The 17,982-nt window shown below is 33.0% G+C and overlaps 3 protein-coding genes across 8 annotated transcripts; all 3 read right to left on the bottom strand.

Annotated features, from left to right (window-relative positions):
- Window positions 1-133: 133 nt before the first annotated feature.
- On the bottom strand, window positions 134-3,179 carry LOC127252805 (uncharacterized). 6 transcript variants are annotated; one of them, XM_051277129.1, is made up of 5 exons: window positions 2,809-3,179; window positions 1,473-1,569; window positions 1,264-1,397; window positions 807-909; window positions 134-700 (listed from the first exon to the last, which is right to left on the bottom strand). In XM_051277129.1, the coding sequence occupies exons 2-5, from the start codon at window positions 1,491-1,493 to the stop codon at window positions 458-460; spliced, it is 501 nt and encodes a 166-aa protein (XP_051133086.1). In that variant the 5' UTR covers window positions 1,494-1,569; window positions 2,809-3,179; the 3' UTR covers window positions 134-457. The 6 variants fall into 6 exon arrangements, with proteins under 6 accessions (XP_051133086.1, XP_051133085.1, XP_051133087.1 ...); XM_051277128.1 differs by having other exon boundaries at window positions 1,473-1,585; window positions 2,809-3,178; XM_051277130.1 differs by lacking the exon at window positions 2,809-3,179 and adding an exon at window positions 2,517-2,800 and having other exon boundaries at window positions 1,473-1,585.
- Window positions 3,180-4,180: 1,001 nt separating this feature from the next.
- LOC127253088 (18S rRNA (guanine-N(7))-methyltransferase RID2) lies at window positions 4,181-8,236 on the bottom strand. The gene is made up of 9 exons (XM_051277519.1): window positions 7,659-8,236; window positions 7,486-7,561; window positions 6,679-6,762; window positions 6,529-6,584; window positions 5,748-5,804; window positions 5,404-5,453; window positions 5,138-5,290; window positions 4,781-4,916; window positions 4,181-4,626 (listed from the first exon to the last, which is right to left on the bottom strand). Exons 1-9 carry the CDS (start codon window positions 7,755-7,757, stop codon window positions 4,462-4,464), a joined length of 876 nt encoding a protein of 291 aa, XP_051133476.1. The 5' UTR covers window positions 7,758-8,236; the 3' UTR covers window positions 4,181-4,461.
- Window positions 8,237-10,283: 2,047 nt separating this feature from the next.
- On the bottom strand, window positions 10,284-17,296 carry LOC127252888 (phytochrome-associated serine/threonine-protein phosphatase 3). The gene is made up of 10 exons (XM_051277261.1): window positions 17,022-17,296; window positions 15,977-16,123; window positions 15,809-15,876; window positions 15,154-15,211; window positions 12,088-12,198; window positions 11,883-11,933; window positions 11,253-11,396; window positions 10,967-11,062; window positions 10,809-10,880; window positions 10,284-10,671 (listed from the first exon to the last, which is right to left on the bottom strand). Exons 1-10 carry the CDS (start codon window positions 17,100-17,102, stop codon window positions 10,588-10,590), a joined length of 912 nt encoding a protein of 303 aa, XP_051133218.1. The 5' UTR covers window positions 17,103-17,296; the 3' UTR covers window positions 10,284-10,587.
- Window positions 17,297-17,982: the final 686 nt, after the last annotated feature.

The raw sequence follows: 17,982 nt of genomic DNA, 5'->3' as shown, positions 1-17,982 counted from the left end.
CTAAATGAGAATTGTTAAACCAATTGCGCTACCCCTATTTTATTCAATTTTTATTATGTCATATTTATATTATAAAATATAATTATTAATATATTTATTAAAAAAAAAAATCTTTATTTTTAAATAAATCGGGCTGGCCAACATGGCCCAATTCCAAAAAGTCCAAGCCTGGCATAGCATGATTTCTCAGTCAGACCGTATTGGCCCAACCCAAAATTATTTCAAACTTAATTTGAAAGCTCAAAGTCAGTTTTTTGAACCAATGCTCAAATCGAAATTTTCGAACCTAACACACATACAACCATTTTCGACCATTTTCGAATATCGGTTGCGCGGTTCTCACGTCATTAAAAATAAAAGTAAAAAATAAAGGAAATTTAATACTCAAATCATTCACTCATACCTCAACTACGACTAAATAAATAGCCTAACCTCGTTTCAGCCGCGCTGCCGGCCTTCACAAACGACCTCTCCGGTCCATCATTTGTTCAGCATGCTCCCGTTTCAGCTTCTTCACAATTTCAACAGCATCCGGATTATGGAACCGCTCCTTAACAAGCTTCCTCTCTTCAGCTTGTATTCCCTCAATCGCACTTGGAAATGGATTCGCTGTCGGCAGCTTTTTCCCTTCAAGTCGGGAGACCTGCTTCAGCCGAGCATATGCCTTCTTTTTAGCCTTTCTCTCACCCCGATACTCCATCTACAACAAAACCAAATCACATTTCGAGAATTATAATAAGTTTGTCACAACAATCAAACTCCAGGGCCCTCCAATAATATAATATATATATATATGTTATACATACATCAGCAACAGATATAGCTTCCTCCTCGCCGACTCCCTGGCCCTTTAATTCAAGAACTCTCCAAGCAAATACACGGGCTGCTGGTGGGTCAAAACTAGATATCCTATGGAAATGTAACAAATTTTTTTAAAAATTAGAAGAAGACATTAGAGCAATCTTGTTGTAGCATTTAAGGATTACCCAATTTACTGTAGAGTAGAAGGGTGTAACTTGTCTTAATAGGACATCATATGATTATTCGAAATGTTGACAGAATTTGGATTTTTAGTTAGTTTACGGACAAACACAATTGAGCCGAATGGAATAGAAGTAGACTACTTTACTTGTCTAATTGGCAAGCAACTTCACAACATTTTTCATAAGTCGGATAACAGAACACAATAATCACACTAAAAACATTTGAGAGAGAATAAGCATGTAAACAAGAAGAAAGTAAAACAGGAGATTGGACACATACTTGATAGCATCTTCATATTTTGAATCGGGATGCTTCTGGAAAAACTTATTAACATAAGCATCCTCAGGTAGAACTATCTGCTTAAGTTTATTCTCTGCACGAGGAAATGTAGCAGGCGGTGACCTGCCGAGGAACTGAATATCAAAAATTATTCTCCAGAAACTTTACTACATAGCTACAATCGATCAATTAATTTGGAAATAACGCACTTCTCCATGGCCTTGAGCCATACAGGCTCGGCCTTGGCTAACCCTTTAACGAGTTTCCGGGTTTTGGCAAGCAAATCTCCTCTCATATACGACATTTCTGCACAACCTCCAATCTAACATTAAAATAAACATGGACCACAATTACGGAAGATAAAAACCGTATAGAGATAGCCACTTAGTTAATAAATTTATCTGTTTTTTTTTTCACCCAAAAATATATTGTTGAAATAAGAAAAGTTCAGCAGTATCATTCAGTCGTCTCCAAGATAAAACTGCAGTATCAAATCAGCAAACTCGCTGAAACCTCTATTTCTCAAAACAGAGTCCTCCGGCAAAGATCACAACAAGTAATAAGAGACATCTTCAAATTGAAATTAAAATAACATAAAGCGAAAACAATGAGTTCATAAGAACAGCAATAGGCAATATTGTGTGTTTGTTTGGGGGTTTGTATTTTGGATTGAGGTTTGAATAGTAAAAATTTTGAATGTGAATAGTTGTATGATGTGATATAAATAGATGTTGATGTCATATTCTGAATGTAAAATTGATTTTTAGTATAATATAAAAAATAAAAATAGGTATTTAATTTAATATTTTGGGGGAAAAAAATTGAGTGAACAGTGAAGTTTGGGAAAAAACCCCAAACAAAATTGAAATTGAAATCTAAATAATAATAATAATAATAATAAACACATCAAATTCCGACATAATCACTGTACTTGCCAAGATAACAACAAACACTTCGCCAAATGTATATAAACTGCCTCAGCATAACAACAAACTACTGGAAATTAATAACAATAAACAATGCATGATTAGAAAATTGAATTCACAATGCTCCAGTGAAGCCCAAGAAAAAGAAACCAATAGAGAAGAAGAAGGCAACCACGTAGATTTGGGGAATAAAATTAGGGTTTAGGGTTTAGCATTTCAAAACTCAAAACCCAAAATCAAACCATGGAACAAGCATATCCAAAAATTATAGATATCTAATAAACGAAGGAGATTATCTTTCTTCAAGAACTATTTGAACACAATTACCTGTCTCTAACTAAAATCAGAAACCCTATCAAGCAATGGTACGTAGAAATTATAGGTACAAAAGCTCCGCTAAATTCACGTTCTCTCATATTCGCTCCTTATATAAACATCGGCAGGCAGGCAATATGAACAACTGAACAAGTAGAGACATGGGCTTGGATTACGCAAAGTAACTTAGCCATAGGTTGAGGTCAGTCAGGAACAATTTCATTCGATTATACAAGTGGGAGGAAATTGCCAGAAAACCCTTACTTTTGCTTTGATTCTCAAAGTTATCGTCAAATTGAGATACCTGGAGAAAGCAAGAGTCTGGCGGCACCGGCGGCAGCGATCGAAACGGTGTATGGCCTGCGGACGAAGAAATCGACCTCAAATAGAATTCTCCGTCCGTTCGATTGTGTTTCCGAATACAAATCCGATTCTTCTATAACCCGACAAGTACCCGCCCGAATTTTTACAAACCTGATTCTACCCGATGAAGATCCTACCCGATAATACGAAGGTTTTGGAACAGACTTGCCCAACCGGTTTCGACCGGCGGCTCCGGTTCCGCTGGCCGCTGACAGAAGGACTTCAGGGTGAACCGGTGAAGAAGAAGAAAGAAAGAGACGACGTGCTGCGGCGGCTGTGAATGTTAAGTTGAGCGCAAAAGCATAAAGTATATTTCATCAAAATAATACTCTCCCTCCATCAAAATGATACACAAAAATACCTTTGTGATACAAAAGTAATAACATTTATATAATATATTATAAGTTGAAAAGGTATTTATTATGTTAAATAGGTCGTTTACTAAAATGATAATTTTGTTTTAATACGAACAAAAATAAAAAATGGTAATCTTTCGATGGAACGGAAAAAATATCTATAATTAAAATTATTATTCCTCTTTACTTTATTTTTGTTCTTTCAGTATGTTAAATTAATATCATTATTAATTTTGACAAGTTAAAAATTAACATTTAACTATTGTAGAATAATTGTTTGTCACTATAGTTATTATATTATTTTTTCATTCCATTTAATTATTAATTAAATTTGTAAAAATACCACAAATATTTTATTTATTTTTTATTTTTTCAATGAAATATTATTTTAACATAAATTTTTTGTATAATTATATTAATTATTTCTATAAGTGTGTTAATATTTATTATATTGGTTTGATTTCATATATCCATGTTATAAATTTTCAGCTAATTAATAAATTAAAATGTTTCTTTGATTTTAATTTGAATTGAAATTTTAATTTAACTTTTAATTTAAAAATGATCAAATATATAATTTTTTTTATTGCAAATAGTCTACACTAAATAATGATGATTTACTTTTAAAACACAAACCAAACACTATATTATATTATATTTATTTTATTACATATTGAATAAAATTATAATAGTATTATATTTACTTTACTTAATTATATTTACTTAATTATATGATATGATTATTCTTCATTGCCCAAATGCTCTTCATAATTTATTTTATTTAAATAAAAATACACAAATTTCAAACTCAAATAAAAAAATCATTTACAAATTTAACTCTCGTTACTACCTAAAACTAATACCTCCAACATGCTCCAAAATAAGTAATGAAGGTATAAATTCATCAGAATCACAAAAAAGAGAAGAAAGTGAAACTAAAGAAGTACCAAGAAGACGAAGACAACAAAAACATTTATAATAAATTTCTCAAAACTTTCAAATTTTACTATTTGAATTCTTTCATTTTTTGGAAAAAATAGTAAAAACATTTGTTTCTCTCGTAAAAATAAAATATCACATCAAACATTATCTAAATATAAAACCTAAACCAAACCCAAAGAAACCGACCCATAGGGGGGTCGATAAGTTGAGCTAATGTACCTTCTTGGATGCAGCAATAACTAGTGTCTTTGGATGCTGCACACACTGCGGCTATCGTCATTTGCGCAGCATTTAAGTTAAAACCGAGTTTTTCTCTTTCGTGCGGTGTATTTTGAATCTTGAGGGACGGCGTTGCCTTTTCTGCGCATTTGATCCTTCTTACGGAGAACCCATTCTTTGCCCTTGACCTTTTTGTTCAATTTCTGCTTTTTCCGAGGTCTATGCCTGTCAGCTACAGAAATCTGCATTGAAGAGAACACAATAGGATAGGATAGGAATTAGGATAGTATACACGACTAAGACTGGATATAAGTTCTCCCAAAAATCGTTACATTGGGGGAAAAAAGGCAAGTAACAGCACTGAACTATTCTAATTTTCGGAAAAAATTTACTCACTGTTCGATCCTCTTCATCTCCGCTGCTGTTGTCGTCGGAACAGCTCTCTCCATCTTCTCCTTTTCCTTGTGGAGTTGCAGTAGTTAGAGAAGGAGGTCCACAAGTAAGCACGAGGTACTCTTTCCTACTCTTAGTACTGTAGCAAAACTACCCGATAAGAATAATGTCTATGAAAATGAAGGCTGTGAATATTCTTCAGCGGCTATATGGTTTTACTTTTACGATTGAATAAAAGTAAATTGTGTAATCAAATGAGGAGATTTAAATCTATTTCATGAGAGAACGGAAATTACTCTAAGCAGGTTTAGTATGGCAATGAATAAACAGGAAATTTCTTGACGACGACATTTCACGTACCTATGTGGATAATCGACCACTATACCTCCAGAAAACCCAGCTTGCATTGCAAATCGCAGGATAAGTTCACGTTGAGCCAAATTTTCAGGATATATTTGACACACTGCCCTTGCTCCGCGTGCCAAACTTCGGTATAATGATCCAAAAAAGGCTCTAAAATTATAAATAAGAAAACCAGAATTCAATACAACTAAGATGTGAGAGCACATTTTCATCACAATTATTGTGCAAAACATGGAAAGATAACGAAGTAAGGAACTACGTACTTCAATCTAGTGCGTGGCTCATGAGAAGATTTGTCAGCATTACACAACCACTAGTTTGACAAAAAACCAATGTTGAACAAAATCAGTGGTAAAATAACAGTGAGAATATTTACCTATTACAATGTCCTATCATATATACAATAGCATGCACTAGAAAATAGCTCAATTAATTCCAGATATACATGCTACATGTTCCAATTCAGTTTGACACAATTTTTTGAACAAAACTAAAGTAATACTCCCTCCATCCTGCCTTGACGTATACATTTTTCTATTTTCGCATGTCCGGTTCAAATAGCTACCATGAAAAAACAAAAACCTCGGAAAAGAAGTCAAAGATGAACCTGAACAGCTGATATACTTATTGCACCATCAATAACACCAGGGCGAAATCCTAATCCCTGCAGCAGTCATCAAACAGAATACAAATGTCACTATTGATTGAGTTCCATCAAAACAATAAACTAATCAATTAGTAGATTTTAAGATTTGGATAAAATGGAGTGAGTTCTTGACGTCTATGTATTTCAATGTGGCCTTTGATGTATGTAGAACTCAATTTAAATATGATATCACCGCCACCACATACATACATAATTGAACACACACATATGCAGATGGAGAAGAAAGCTGACCCTTTTTATTGTTTCTAGATATACCAAATGTACAAGAAACTTATTCAAGTCTGAAATAAGATATGTAACTCTCGTCTAACTTTGTTCTCCAAAGTTGGCCTAACAGTCCAATTGTTGATATTATAATTTTTTTATGTTTATTTTTTTAAATGTTGATATTACAATAAATAGTGTTGCGATTCAAAAATATTAACTAGTAAGCAGAACTTCTTCAATCATTCTGTATAGCCGAGCAGCCACTGGGAAATAATATAGATTAACGGGAGCTGAGTGATACTTCCAGGAGCATCACTTGCAATTCTCAAAAAGGATTGAAAAAGGACATTCATATTAAGAACCATTTAAAGCCATTATTATTTGCCTATAATTTTTAGCTATTGCATATTCTGTATAAGAACTGTACACAAGGTTCTAGCAAGGAAAACAAATACAAATGCTCAGAATTCCTCCTGATTTATATGCTAAACACTTGGGATTGACTGGGACTTACTTGACCCATGTCACTAAGTAAAAGATCACCCTCAACTTCTCGTTCCAAACCAATATCTGCATTAATTGGAATAAGTTCACAAGCATACAGAAACAAAAGCACAAGTGGAGGTATTATTGAATAGCATATAAAGGGTCAATCAAGACTTACTTAGCATTGATTGGGATATATCCAAACCGATCCATTGGTGCCCATTCTCCGTCAATGTCTCCCCACTTAGTCCAGATCCACAACCTGGACAAGGCATGTGGAAAAATGGACATTATAAACTTTTTGTTGGAGAAAATAGCATAAAATGCACACAAAATTACTCAAGGCATCCCACACTACAGCCTTAAGGGGCACATAGGTGAAAATGGTAAATATCATCATTTCATGAGTTTTCATGGAAATTATAGAAGGATTTTTCCCATGTGAGAAAAAAAAAGGTGCAGAGATAGAGATTCTGGGATGATATCACACAGCTCTAATGTTTCCATCAAACAACATTTTAATAATTGATAATAGGTGCCATCTGACTAAATAACAATGATTGAGGAAAAAAATAAAGCATATATATATATATACACACACAAAAATATAAATTATTTGCATTGCAGTGATAGTCATCTTCATCTGTGAAAGCTCGTCTTAATCATCTATTCACACAAATAATGCAGAATAATGTTCTAAACTAACACTATATCAAGAAAATTCGCAGCAAACAAAACCTCATCTGGACAAGTAGATAATGAATAAAGAAAAACTCCAGATCTGTGACGGTTCAACAGGTCCAGTAAATAGCTCAAGCAATCAAATAAGTGGCACGACTCTTTAATCTCCATTGACGCCGCGTTACATAATCAACTACAGAATTCTGTTACATAAAATTTCCAATTGTCTGACACCATTGGCAACAATTTCATATAAGCTTTCTGATAGAAGAGAAGACGAATTCCAAACAAAATAATTTATTACCAATATCAAGGAGCAACCGAGGAATCCCATCATCAGGTAAAGCCAGAAGCTCCAGCGCTCTCTCCGACAGTTTCGCCTTTTCGACGGTAAACAAAAAGCAGACAATTAAACAAACAGTTAAATTCGATACACAAAAAAGAACTGAATTATCTGTAAAGTCGAAGCGTTTGTACCTGAATATCTATAATACGAGAAGATGACGTATATTTTCTAGCTTCTTCGTCGTTGTAGAAAATCTCCGGTGGCGCTAGAAGCTCAGGTCGGGACGCCATGCTCCTCTCCTCTTCCTACTTAACAAATTCTACCGCCGAAAATTGGCGGCGCCGGTGAAATATGAGCAAAGAGTTGAGGATGCCGCCGGGAGTGATAAACCCTAACGAAAAGTCTGTCCCCAATTTTTATGGAAACCCTAAATCGTGTATTATTATTAAATCGAACCGAAACCGTCGTTTCGAACAAACCGTCGGTTCAAAACCGCCGGTTCAAAACCGCCGGTTTACAGTTTGAACCGGCGGTTTGCCTTTTTTATTTTTATTATTTAATCTCTCACCATGGCAGGGGCAGGCAGGCAGGCGCGCAGAAGAACAAGAAGAAGAAAGGAGGGAAGGAGGAGAAAGACCGAGATTGGAAGAAAAAAAGGAAAGAAATGGGAGGAAGAAGGAAGGAAGAGGGAGAACCTGTGTGTGCGGGCGCAGCCGCAGTTGCCGCGTCCAAAGGAAGAGAAGAACCTGTATGCAAGGGCGGCTGCGGCGTCGGTGGAGTATGAATGTGGATGGCTGATTGTATTGATTAGACAGTAGAGTTAAATTGTGTGTATTTTATAATAATATTATTATATTTATAATTAAAATTTAAAATAGTTGATACTATACTTGATACTTTTGTTAAAAAACCATTACATTATACGAGACTCATTCAAAATTTAGTTAATTTTTTATTTTATTGTATTTTTATCTCTTTAGTCAATAAATAAATAAATATATTTATATTCATTCAAAACCTTTTTTTTTTTTGCAAATTAATTTATGTTAATTATAAATAAAAATTTATATTCTTTTATTTATTTGTATTATATAAAATTTTATTTTCTAAAAAATAATATTTGTATATATTTTATTAAACTAATTAGACACATTTTTTATTTTTTTAATCTTAAAGATATATTACATCACAAATCAAATATTAATTAAATAAATAACTCTCAATCCAATTTTCAGCTCAATAAACACACTTTTAATTTTCAAGGCAAATATTTGATAAGGCAGTTGGAATATTTTTATTTCTATAAAGATATTTTTGTCATTGTGTCTTAATTTTATTTTATAATATTGATATAAATAAATATAAACTTAAAGTGTATTTATAATATTTAATGTAGAAAAAATTAATAAAAATAAAATAAATATATACTTTATGTTGATAGATAAAAATGATAAAATAATGGACAGAGATGTTCCTATATATATATATATATGTGAGTGTATACATATTTTTTTAGTGTTGTGTCGATTGAAAACACTTTTGTTCGGATGTTTGAATTTTGAATTGAAATTTAAATAGTAAAAAATTGAATTAGAATAATAGTATAATATAATATAAATAAATATTGATATGATATTTTAAATATAAAATTAATTTTTTTAGTATGATATGAAAAATAAAAAATAAATATTTAATTTAATATTTTTAGAAGGAAAAAATTGTATGAATAGAGTAAATCCTTCCAAATTATTCAAACAAACACACCCTAGAACAAAACCATTGACAGTTTTTTTTATGAATTTGAAAAAAAATTAATTTAAATTTGATATTAAAATAATATTTTTATAAAAAATTATAATCTCCTTCAGTCCATAATCAATATATATCTATTTTACAATCTGAAATCAATCTACTTGTTTATTTTGTAGTTACTGTACTTTCTACAAAACTTAGGGTGTGTTTGTTTGAGGATTTTTGTGGAATTTTTATTATTCCTACAAAATTTTTTCTCCAAAAACACAAATATTTATTTTTTATTTTTTATATTATACTAAAAATCAATTCTTATTTATATAACATCATACAACTATTCAAATTTAAAATTTTTACTATTCAAATCCCAACCTAAAATCCAAAGCCTCAGACAAACACACCTTTAAAAAAACTCTTACAATATACATATTATTTGCAACAATAATATCAACTTACATATAAAATAATACTAAAATTTTAGGAATACAATTATCTCTTCATCCACTTATAGCATTATATATATATTACTACCTCCGTCCGGCTCTAAAGCTTTCATTTATTTTTTGTGTATTAATCTATGAATTTTAATTACTATATCAAAACGTATACAAAAAAATTGCAAAAATACTAAAAGAACATTTTTTAATGTTAAGTACAATAACGCAAAATATAAATGTGACATTTGAAAGACATTTGAAAGCGGACAAAGAGAGTACTAATATCCCATAATTTAACAGACAGATGCAAAGAAAGGATGCATAAAATTCAAAACAATTAAAAAGTAAAAAATCTAATTCAAGAAGTAGAGAGAGAGAATTATGTGTGATTATAAACATATTTTTAATATCAAATGCAATGACGCAAAAGTAGAAGTAGGTGTGACCCTTGAAAGCAGACGGTGGGAGTAGTAATACCCCAAAATTTAACAGATAGATGCATAGAAAGGATGCATAAAATTCAGAACAAATAAAAAATAAAAAATCTAATTCAAGAAGTAGAGAGAGAGAGAGAGAGAGAGAGAGAGAGAGAATCATGTGTGATAATCTGATGGGTAGCGAGCATAATTGTCTAAAAGTTACTTGTACACCATTAATTCATTCATTCATTCATTGTAAATTCAATTCAACTATGAATAATAATCCAAACAATCAACAACAACCCAAACAAAACAAGTAACAACATACTATCATATCATCATCATCATGTAAGTAAACCCATAATGAAGCAATAAAGAAAAGCAGCAAGTGAGGGAGAACAACACCAACCGGGATGGGATGATTGTCCTTTCGAAAACTCTCCTTGAGAGCAGCAGCAATAGCAGTGTACCGTACCTACATCCTGTGTTTCTTCGAACCTAACGATTCCCAATCACAGAAAATAAGGCACTCCAGTTCTGGGTCCTCGCATTTGGTTGTTTTCCTCTGTTTCTGTGAAAAATTTCACTTCCCTCTCCTAATCGAAAATAGGAGTCCATTTACAAAGTTAGAGCAACTGAGCTAGGATTAATATACATACACATTATTGCAATAGTAATTTGATAATTCAGATGGTTTGTATTTGATGGTATATCAAAAGGGGTAGTAGTGTACCATATTCTCGTTGAAACTCAAAATTGACGCAACATTTCCACAGCGGTAGCAATAGTTTGGTGCAGACCATACCTGCATCGATCACAATGTGATAATGGTAAGAAACTACGGCGTCAGAATATAACAGTTTCAAGGAGGATGGAGAATTAGTAACTCACGGTGACGAGTCCTTTATCTTGGAACATGTATTTTAGACCCTCTTGGACTAGCTGATGGGCACGGCAAATCAGGTCGAGTTTGTTTATGTGATTGAACTGCAAAAAAGAAAAAGGGATGTTAGCTATGAGTTTTGTGTTTGAAATTTCCAATGCATACTGAAGTCAATGGCATATTTCGGTTTCTTGAGGTGGTTTAGTCGAAGAAGAAGTTCAATGGAGTATGTACAGGCATTGATTAGAAAAGTCTTTGTATAAAGTATTATTCATGCTCATCTCATTCCCTAACCTCAGAGGTAACCCGGGAACCAAAAAGCCAGCCTGCTCCTCGAGGACTCACTGCCCACGTCTCGATATCTTCAGGATCACTCCACATTAAGTCACAGAAGGGCCCTTCATGGGGTATTTCACAGTTCCGTTCAATGAGTCGAATCTGCAGACAAAATAAAAAGGAAAAGGCACATGTCTTAATTATTATCAATTTATCAGTGTCTGGAACAAATATACATGACAGAAAACATCACAGCATATCATAAAAATGAAGCCAATCAAAACATATAAAAGACTCCATGAAAAAGAAAACAAGGAACATTCCACTCGACAAATGAGGCCATTCAAATAAACACAAAATTGACAAAAGATGCACGCCATGCCCAATTGAGAGACTCTTACCTCGGAAGCATGCCAATAGCCATATCGGCGACATCATTACAATATTGTTGCATAAAATATACAACGATTCCTTGCATTTTTGTTTTCATTTTCATACTACTATTCAATCTAGAGTGCATTTCCATTTTCCCTCAATAAATCATCGCATACAACAGCAAAACACCCATTTTCTCCTCAAAAATTTCAAAAGCCAAAACAAAACAAAATAGAAAAGCAAAGCCAAGAATAAAAGATGTAGTGAGCTAACCTGATCGATAGTTCTAATGTCTGGGGATAGGCCACCATGCACGCAAAGTACCTGGGTGTTCCAAGAAGTCAAATACATCCATGCATACAAGACCTGTTCTAAGTTCTGTTTCTAGTAAAACTTATAACTAATGGATCATATTCTCTTAAAATCTTTCAATTAACAAAACAATTTGTATCCCGAGGAAGTGGGGCAGATTCTGTACCGTTCCATCAATAATTGCTGACAAGGTTAGATAATCAAAGACATCTGTGCAATAACGCCATGCATTAGCATTTCCATACTTCCTCTGGCATTCATCATAGAATCCGTAAACCTGGGCGGAACAATGAAAACACAAAACATCAGCACTAGGAAATATGTGGTCATCTAAATTACCTTGTATATTATGGTTGCAGAAAAAGCAAACACGGGGAGGCCAGATACAACCACCTTAATATATTGTCTGCTTCTTTACTGTGGAACAAAGAACAGGAAGCACAAAGAGCTTGTTTCATAAATCTTGCACTCCATTGGCAACATCCGTCATTCTAGCCCTCACTTTAGGGAGAAGAAGGCCTAGAATTCTGACACGTAAGATTTTCCTATCCTCCTAATTTCAACTACATGGAAAACCCATGTTTGGAGTCTCTAGATTTAAAGACCTCCAAGGAAAAGGGCAAGGGGGTTTAACTGCAACAACCTTTCTCCAAAATTGACTACTTTTGTAGTTTACTAGCTCCAATTTATAGTTCGATTTCATTTTTTGTTTTTATCATGGTTTTAAGTCCCTATAAATGGGACATTCTTTCATTAGTTTCATTAAGAAAATTCACAAACTGGAGATGTTTAACCTAGCCAGTAGTGTTGTGCTATGTGGAATAGAGAGAAGAAAGAAAACCATTTGACCTGGCACATGAGACTTCGTTTAGATTACATAATATAATGCAACTGTAGTGTAAAAAAAATGTATCAGATTGGAAATCCATGATGGTTCAGCCATATCTTTAGACAAGGTGGTGAGCAGCACCAAACTTCTTCAATTTTAACATGGTGTCAGAGCTATAAGAATAAGAGTCCTCGTAGGGTTTTCAACTTGTTGTGCCTCTTTCTAGCAGTGTGCAGCCTCCCATCCTGCCATGCCTCTCTCTAGTAACGCTCCTACATTTTGTTTCCAGCCCCCTCTCCGTTTTCTCTTGGTTGTGCTTTGTTCCAAACGTGTGCTGGTTAGATCTTTGAGCAACCACCACGGCCATTAACTCTATATTTAATTAATATTTCATGGTTTTCTCTCTATTTTCAAATCTTCACTTCAAACTCATCAAGAACTTCAAACTGTTGATATGCAGTATGCACATCTCTCCTGTATTCTACTTCTAACTCATTTTTGCGGCTTCTTTCTCGCACTACTATTGAGTTTTCTGCCTGCTGTTCCTAAATAATGTGGTTTCTGTTTGTTCTGTCGCATTTGTGCCACATCTCTCCATAAAGCAACCTTATTTGCACCATGATAGCAAGTTTATTTTAATTCCTCTACAAGCATAATAATTTCCAGCATCACTTAGATTCAACTTGAGGGAGAATGTTGAAATGCTATCCTTAAAATAGATTGTTCAGCAATATGCAACAATTAAGAAATTTGTTTTTTTAGTATAATTTATTTTCTATCTTAAACCATAAACTCATAGTAAGCTTATAATTTGATTTTCCATCCTATTTTACATTTTCATAAGTCCTATATACAAGACACTTCTTCAATAGCCCCAATAGGAAATCCTTAACATCATTTGGTTTGAACGAAGTATCTATGTACCAAATTGATTATGCTTTAAAACAACACAAATACCATCCAATTGGACAACCAAATCAATATTCCAATTTATTTTCCACCAAATAGCTCTTGCTGTTGATGTTTCCCACAGGGCTATGTGGATTTTAGTATATAATGCAGTAATGCATTAATATGGCGACATACACATTTAGGATTTACCCAACCACCTTTTCCAGTATATATGTACATATTAAAAGCAATACATTCATCCACACACACTTAACTCACTAACATAACATAACTTTCACCTAAAACAATTCTCTTAAACATTTTTCTTTTTATAAAAAATCAAGATATATTCAGTCTCGGCTCAATTAAAAGTTAAAATAAATGATTTATTCCTTAAAACTCTAGATGATCTATTCTTAAACTTGTGGCTTACCTATCACATGATCCAATTTTATTGTGTGTGTTTTTGTTTCCATTTTAGCACCAGGTACTGCATACGTGCATAGTGAAATATTTTATTCCCGCTAAAAAAATATCATACCCGGAACTTATTCTTATTCAAAACATTACGTCCAAAATTTAGGGTTTATTAACTTGGTGTTTCTTTAAGAAATTACTATTCAATCTCTTCATTTTCCCCTAAAAAAAAATATCAACAACCATTTTCCATACTAAGGATCACATAAAACAATTATTTCACCTAAAGATCACAAAAAAAAATAAATAAAGCACATACTAAACAAACCCCTATTTTTTTCATTCAAAAATATTTCAAATTCTGAACACTTCCAAGCACACCAATTATAAATATATATATATATTAAAAAAAAAAAAAAAAACTCAAATATTATTCATCCTAGTTGAATCTGCAACTACACACTATTTTATCCCTCAAAAACAAAAGCCATTATATCCATTTCCCGCATACCATTTAACCGTCAGACTTACTAATCTCATAAACATGAGTTGCAGTATGAATGTGCATAATGTGTCACATAATTGAAACCCTTAGGCTGTGTTTTCTTATAGATTTCTCGTAAAAATTTTACTATTCGCTTAATTTTTCCTTTAAAAAAATTATCAAATAAAACAACTATTTTTCATTTTTTATATTACTTAAAAACCGATTTTATATTCAAAACATCACACCAAATTTATTTATATCACCATCAAATAACTATTCAAATTTAAACATTTACTATTCAAAAATTCAAACTCAAAATCTAAATCCACAAACACACACACCCAGGTTTTTGGGGTTGGATTCTCACCTTGGTGGCCAAAAATGCCCGACATCAACTTATCCAGTAAACTACTAGGAGCTCATGTAGCCCATGCCAGCGGTCGAACACTAAGATGGAATAGACCCTCTAATATCAAACTTATTATTATCAAAATGATATGAACTCTTTTTAGTAAATAGTGAAGAATAATCCATTAGGAATTAAGGAGTTATAAGCAAACAAAATCACTTTGTGGATAACACCACAATTAGTAGGGTTAATATTATACCTGGGTTAGTTGCCTGCTTTCATGATTTCCACGTAGGAGAGTAATATTAGCTGGGTATCTGGAAGAAATACAAGATCCAATATGAATAACTAGAAAAAAACAGTAATGTGACACACTACTGATGTCTGACAATAGCTGCCAACAAACAACTAGCTCAAACAAGTAACTTATGCTTGTTCCACCTATTAAGTGAGACATTTTTACCAGAAAGTCGACTCATATATGAGATGAGGTTAAATTGGGAAGGAACAATATGCTTGCTCAAAGGTACCTAAAGTTCATCATAATAATTGCTTGAAGCAAGGTAGGAAAAGCAGTAGTTGTTGGATCTGATTGTTCGGGATTAAAAATGTATGAATGATTTATAACTACAGATCAAATTCTGTACAGATAAACATATGTCATAGCAGAACAGTCCAGAAAAATTACTATCCATTAGAAAATATCACACCAAGTCCTTACATGATAATGACAGTTACAAAACAAGATCGAGCTAGGTAACATGAACCATATAGGTGCTGACACATCTTTTTTCCAAAGTTGCACAAGAAATTTCGAGAGCCAAAAGCTTAATTGACTTGCAAGAAACTAAGAAATGCATATGGCGGACACACTGCCCCAAACAAAAATATAATGAAAATAAAAATTTACACACCTCGCCTTGAGAAGCAAAAGAATTGTAAAAACCTCTAGACTATTATAACCACGATCAACAAAATCCCCCTGCCAAGGAAAAAAAAAAAAACAGAGTTTCACAGTTTAATGTATTATTATATTTAGTTTAGGTCAAGGGTACACATGTAGAAAATAATTCATTGTCTACCATAAAGATGTAGTTCGTCTCTGGTACATGACCTCCTGTCTGAAAGAGTTTCATTAAATCATGGAACTGTCCATGGATATCCCCACATACTGTGACTGGACTATTGACGGGCTGGACATTTGATTCTTCAATTAGGATCTCCTTTACCTATGTAGAGTATCAAAGGTGTAGATTAAGATTAACCACACACAGAAAACAGATGATTTAGAATAAGAATGAAATGAAAAGCACCAAACCAGAGCAATTTCCCTTAGTCACATCACATTTACATACAACATGTGATAACAACTACAAATATGCGAGGCAATAAAACAATTACATGCAAGAAAAGTCATGTTCTTTGACCTGCACTGCATATGAACAAAAGTCCATGTAAAATGAACAAGCATTCATAGGCTACAAAATGGAAATTCTTTTCGGCAATCCTAATATCAACCATGCCTCCAAAACTACGAGATACTCTAGAAAGCTGAAGGGTTGCACTAAATTGATTGCTCAAGAACATGCCTTATTTATGGAATCTCATATCAAATTCGTTTATCTATAAATAAATCTGCTCCAAAGTAAAACCAAATGGTGACAAATTAATCAACAGATACACTTTCTTTGACAAGACTCTCTTGCAAAGCTACATAGTTAGATTCACTACCAGATATTAAACAAAGGAATCAAATTAACTAAAACAAAACCACTAAAACAAAACCTCCAGAGAAAAACGAAAAATGCATATCTCATAGAAATCATTTACAAAAATAATTGGTTCAAAATCAGCAATTCCCAAAACGCCCTAGCAACATCAAAAAATCAAATGTCCACAGAAAAACCCTAGCCACGGGAACTCCCAGCAGCCCTGTATGTAAATGTGCGAGTTCTCCCAATTATCCCATCCATTAAGCACCCAAAAACATCAATCTTCAAATTCCTTCACATAAATCAGAAAAATGAAAACGAAAAAGACAAAAAAAAGTTGGAACGAATTGAATATAGGAAAACGGTGAGGAGGATGGAACAAGGAAGAAGCAGAGGAGAGCAACGCAGCGCATACGTATTCGCAGAGGAGCTGAAGCTCATCTTCGGACAAGTGCTGTCCGTCCTTCACCTTAACAATCCATTTGTCCAAATCCATCCCCCTTGGCTCTCCCAATCAACTGAAAAATCTAATTCTCCGACGTATATTGCACAGTCGTCGACGAATCCAATCAGCACCCCACTTCGAATGCTGATGCAAATCCGGGGCCAAGGGCACGAAATCGATCGAAGAAGCCGATGGAAGAGAGAGAGAGAGAGAGAGAGGGCGTGCTGCAAATTGGTAATTTTTTACTCTTCAAACCCTTTTACCCTTTTGTTCCTAATTTCATTTGTCATTTTTTTGTTAATTAATTAATTGCCGTGCTTTTAGACCTGTCCCTTGATTTTAATAAGTACTAATACTCTCATGTTTTTTTTGTTTTTTTTTAACAGAATTTTTTGAATATTAATATTTTATACAAATAAAAATAAAAAAATAAAAATATATTTTTATTTTTATTTGTATAATGTGAAAATAATAAACCCTAAGTCCGACAGGCTAATCAAAGTGACTTGAAGCTTTGGATTTCAACATATTATTTCACAGTTACAAATTCAATTCCTATTAAAATATTGTTATTAATAGTATGTAATAGAAAGATAAGATATTTATGTAATACTATATCATAACTTATAAGATTATTTGTCGGTTAGATAAACAGTACAATTATCAATAATTAGTTTGCTCATTTATTTTTGTTCTGTATAATTTTCAATGTATAGATTTTATCTCGTCACAAAGTACAATATTCAAAATAAAATATTTCCTCCGTCCATTGAAATGTTGTCATTTTTTATTTTCATCCGTCCCAAAATAAGATTATCATTTCCTAATTTAGTAATTGTAGTATCTACCTAGCATAATAAATACCCTTCAAATTTACACTATATTACACAAATAACGTTACTTTTATATTACACAAATACTAATAGGGGCA

The sequence above is a fragment of the Andrographis paniculata genome, unplaced genomic scaffold (assembly GCF_009805555.1).
Source record: "Andrographis paniculata isolate CXL003 unplaced genomic scaffold, ASM980555v1 Contig49END, whole genome shotgun sequence".
NCBI lineage: Eukaryota > Viridiplantae > Streptophyta > Magnoliopsida > Lamiales > Acanthaceae > Andrographis > Andrographis paniculata.
This window is presented reverse-complemented; position numbering and strand designations above follow the sequence as displayed.

Excerpts from the sequence above, each read along its gene's own strand:
- LOC127252805 (XM_051277127.1), bottom strand. The coding sequence starts at position 1,567 with ATGTCGTATATGAGAGGAGATTTGCTTGCCAAAACCCGGAAACTCGTT. Across the intron at positions 1,387-1,472 it reads TGGCTCAAGGCCATGGAGAA|GTCACCGCCTGCTACATTTC; the intron begins GTGCGTTATTTC and ends GTTCCTCGGCAG. Across the intron at positions 701-806 it reads AAGCTATATCTGTTGCTGAT|ATGGAGTATCGGGGTGAGAG; the intron begins GTATGTATAACA and ends GTTTTGTTGTAG.
- LOC127253088 (XM_051277519.1), bottom strand. The coding sequence starts at position 7,757 with ATGGCGTCCCGACCTGAGCTTCTAGCGCCACCGGAGATTTTCTACAAC. Across the intron at positions 7,562-7,658 it reads CTCGTATTATAGATATTCAG|GCGAAACTGTCGGAGAGAGC; the intron begins GTACAAACGCTT and ends ACCGTCGAAAAG. Across the intron at positions 4,627-4,780 it reads GAGATGAAGAGGATCGAACA|ATTTCTGTAGCTGACAGGCA; the intron begins GTGAGTAAATTT and ends TCTTCAATGCAG.
- LOC127252888 (XM_051277261.1), bottom strand. The coding sequence starts at position 17,102 with ATGGATTTGGACAAATGGATTGTTAAGGTGAAGGACGGACAGCACTTG. Across the intron at positions 12,199-15,153 it reads AAAGCAGGCAACTAACCCAG|GTTTACGGATTCTATGATGA; the intron begins GTATAATATTAA and ends TGTTCCGCCCAG. Across the intron at positions 10,881-10,966 it reads AAGATAAAGGACTCGTCACC|GTATGGTCTGCACCAAACTA; the intron begins GTGAGTTACTAA and ends TGATCGATGCAG.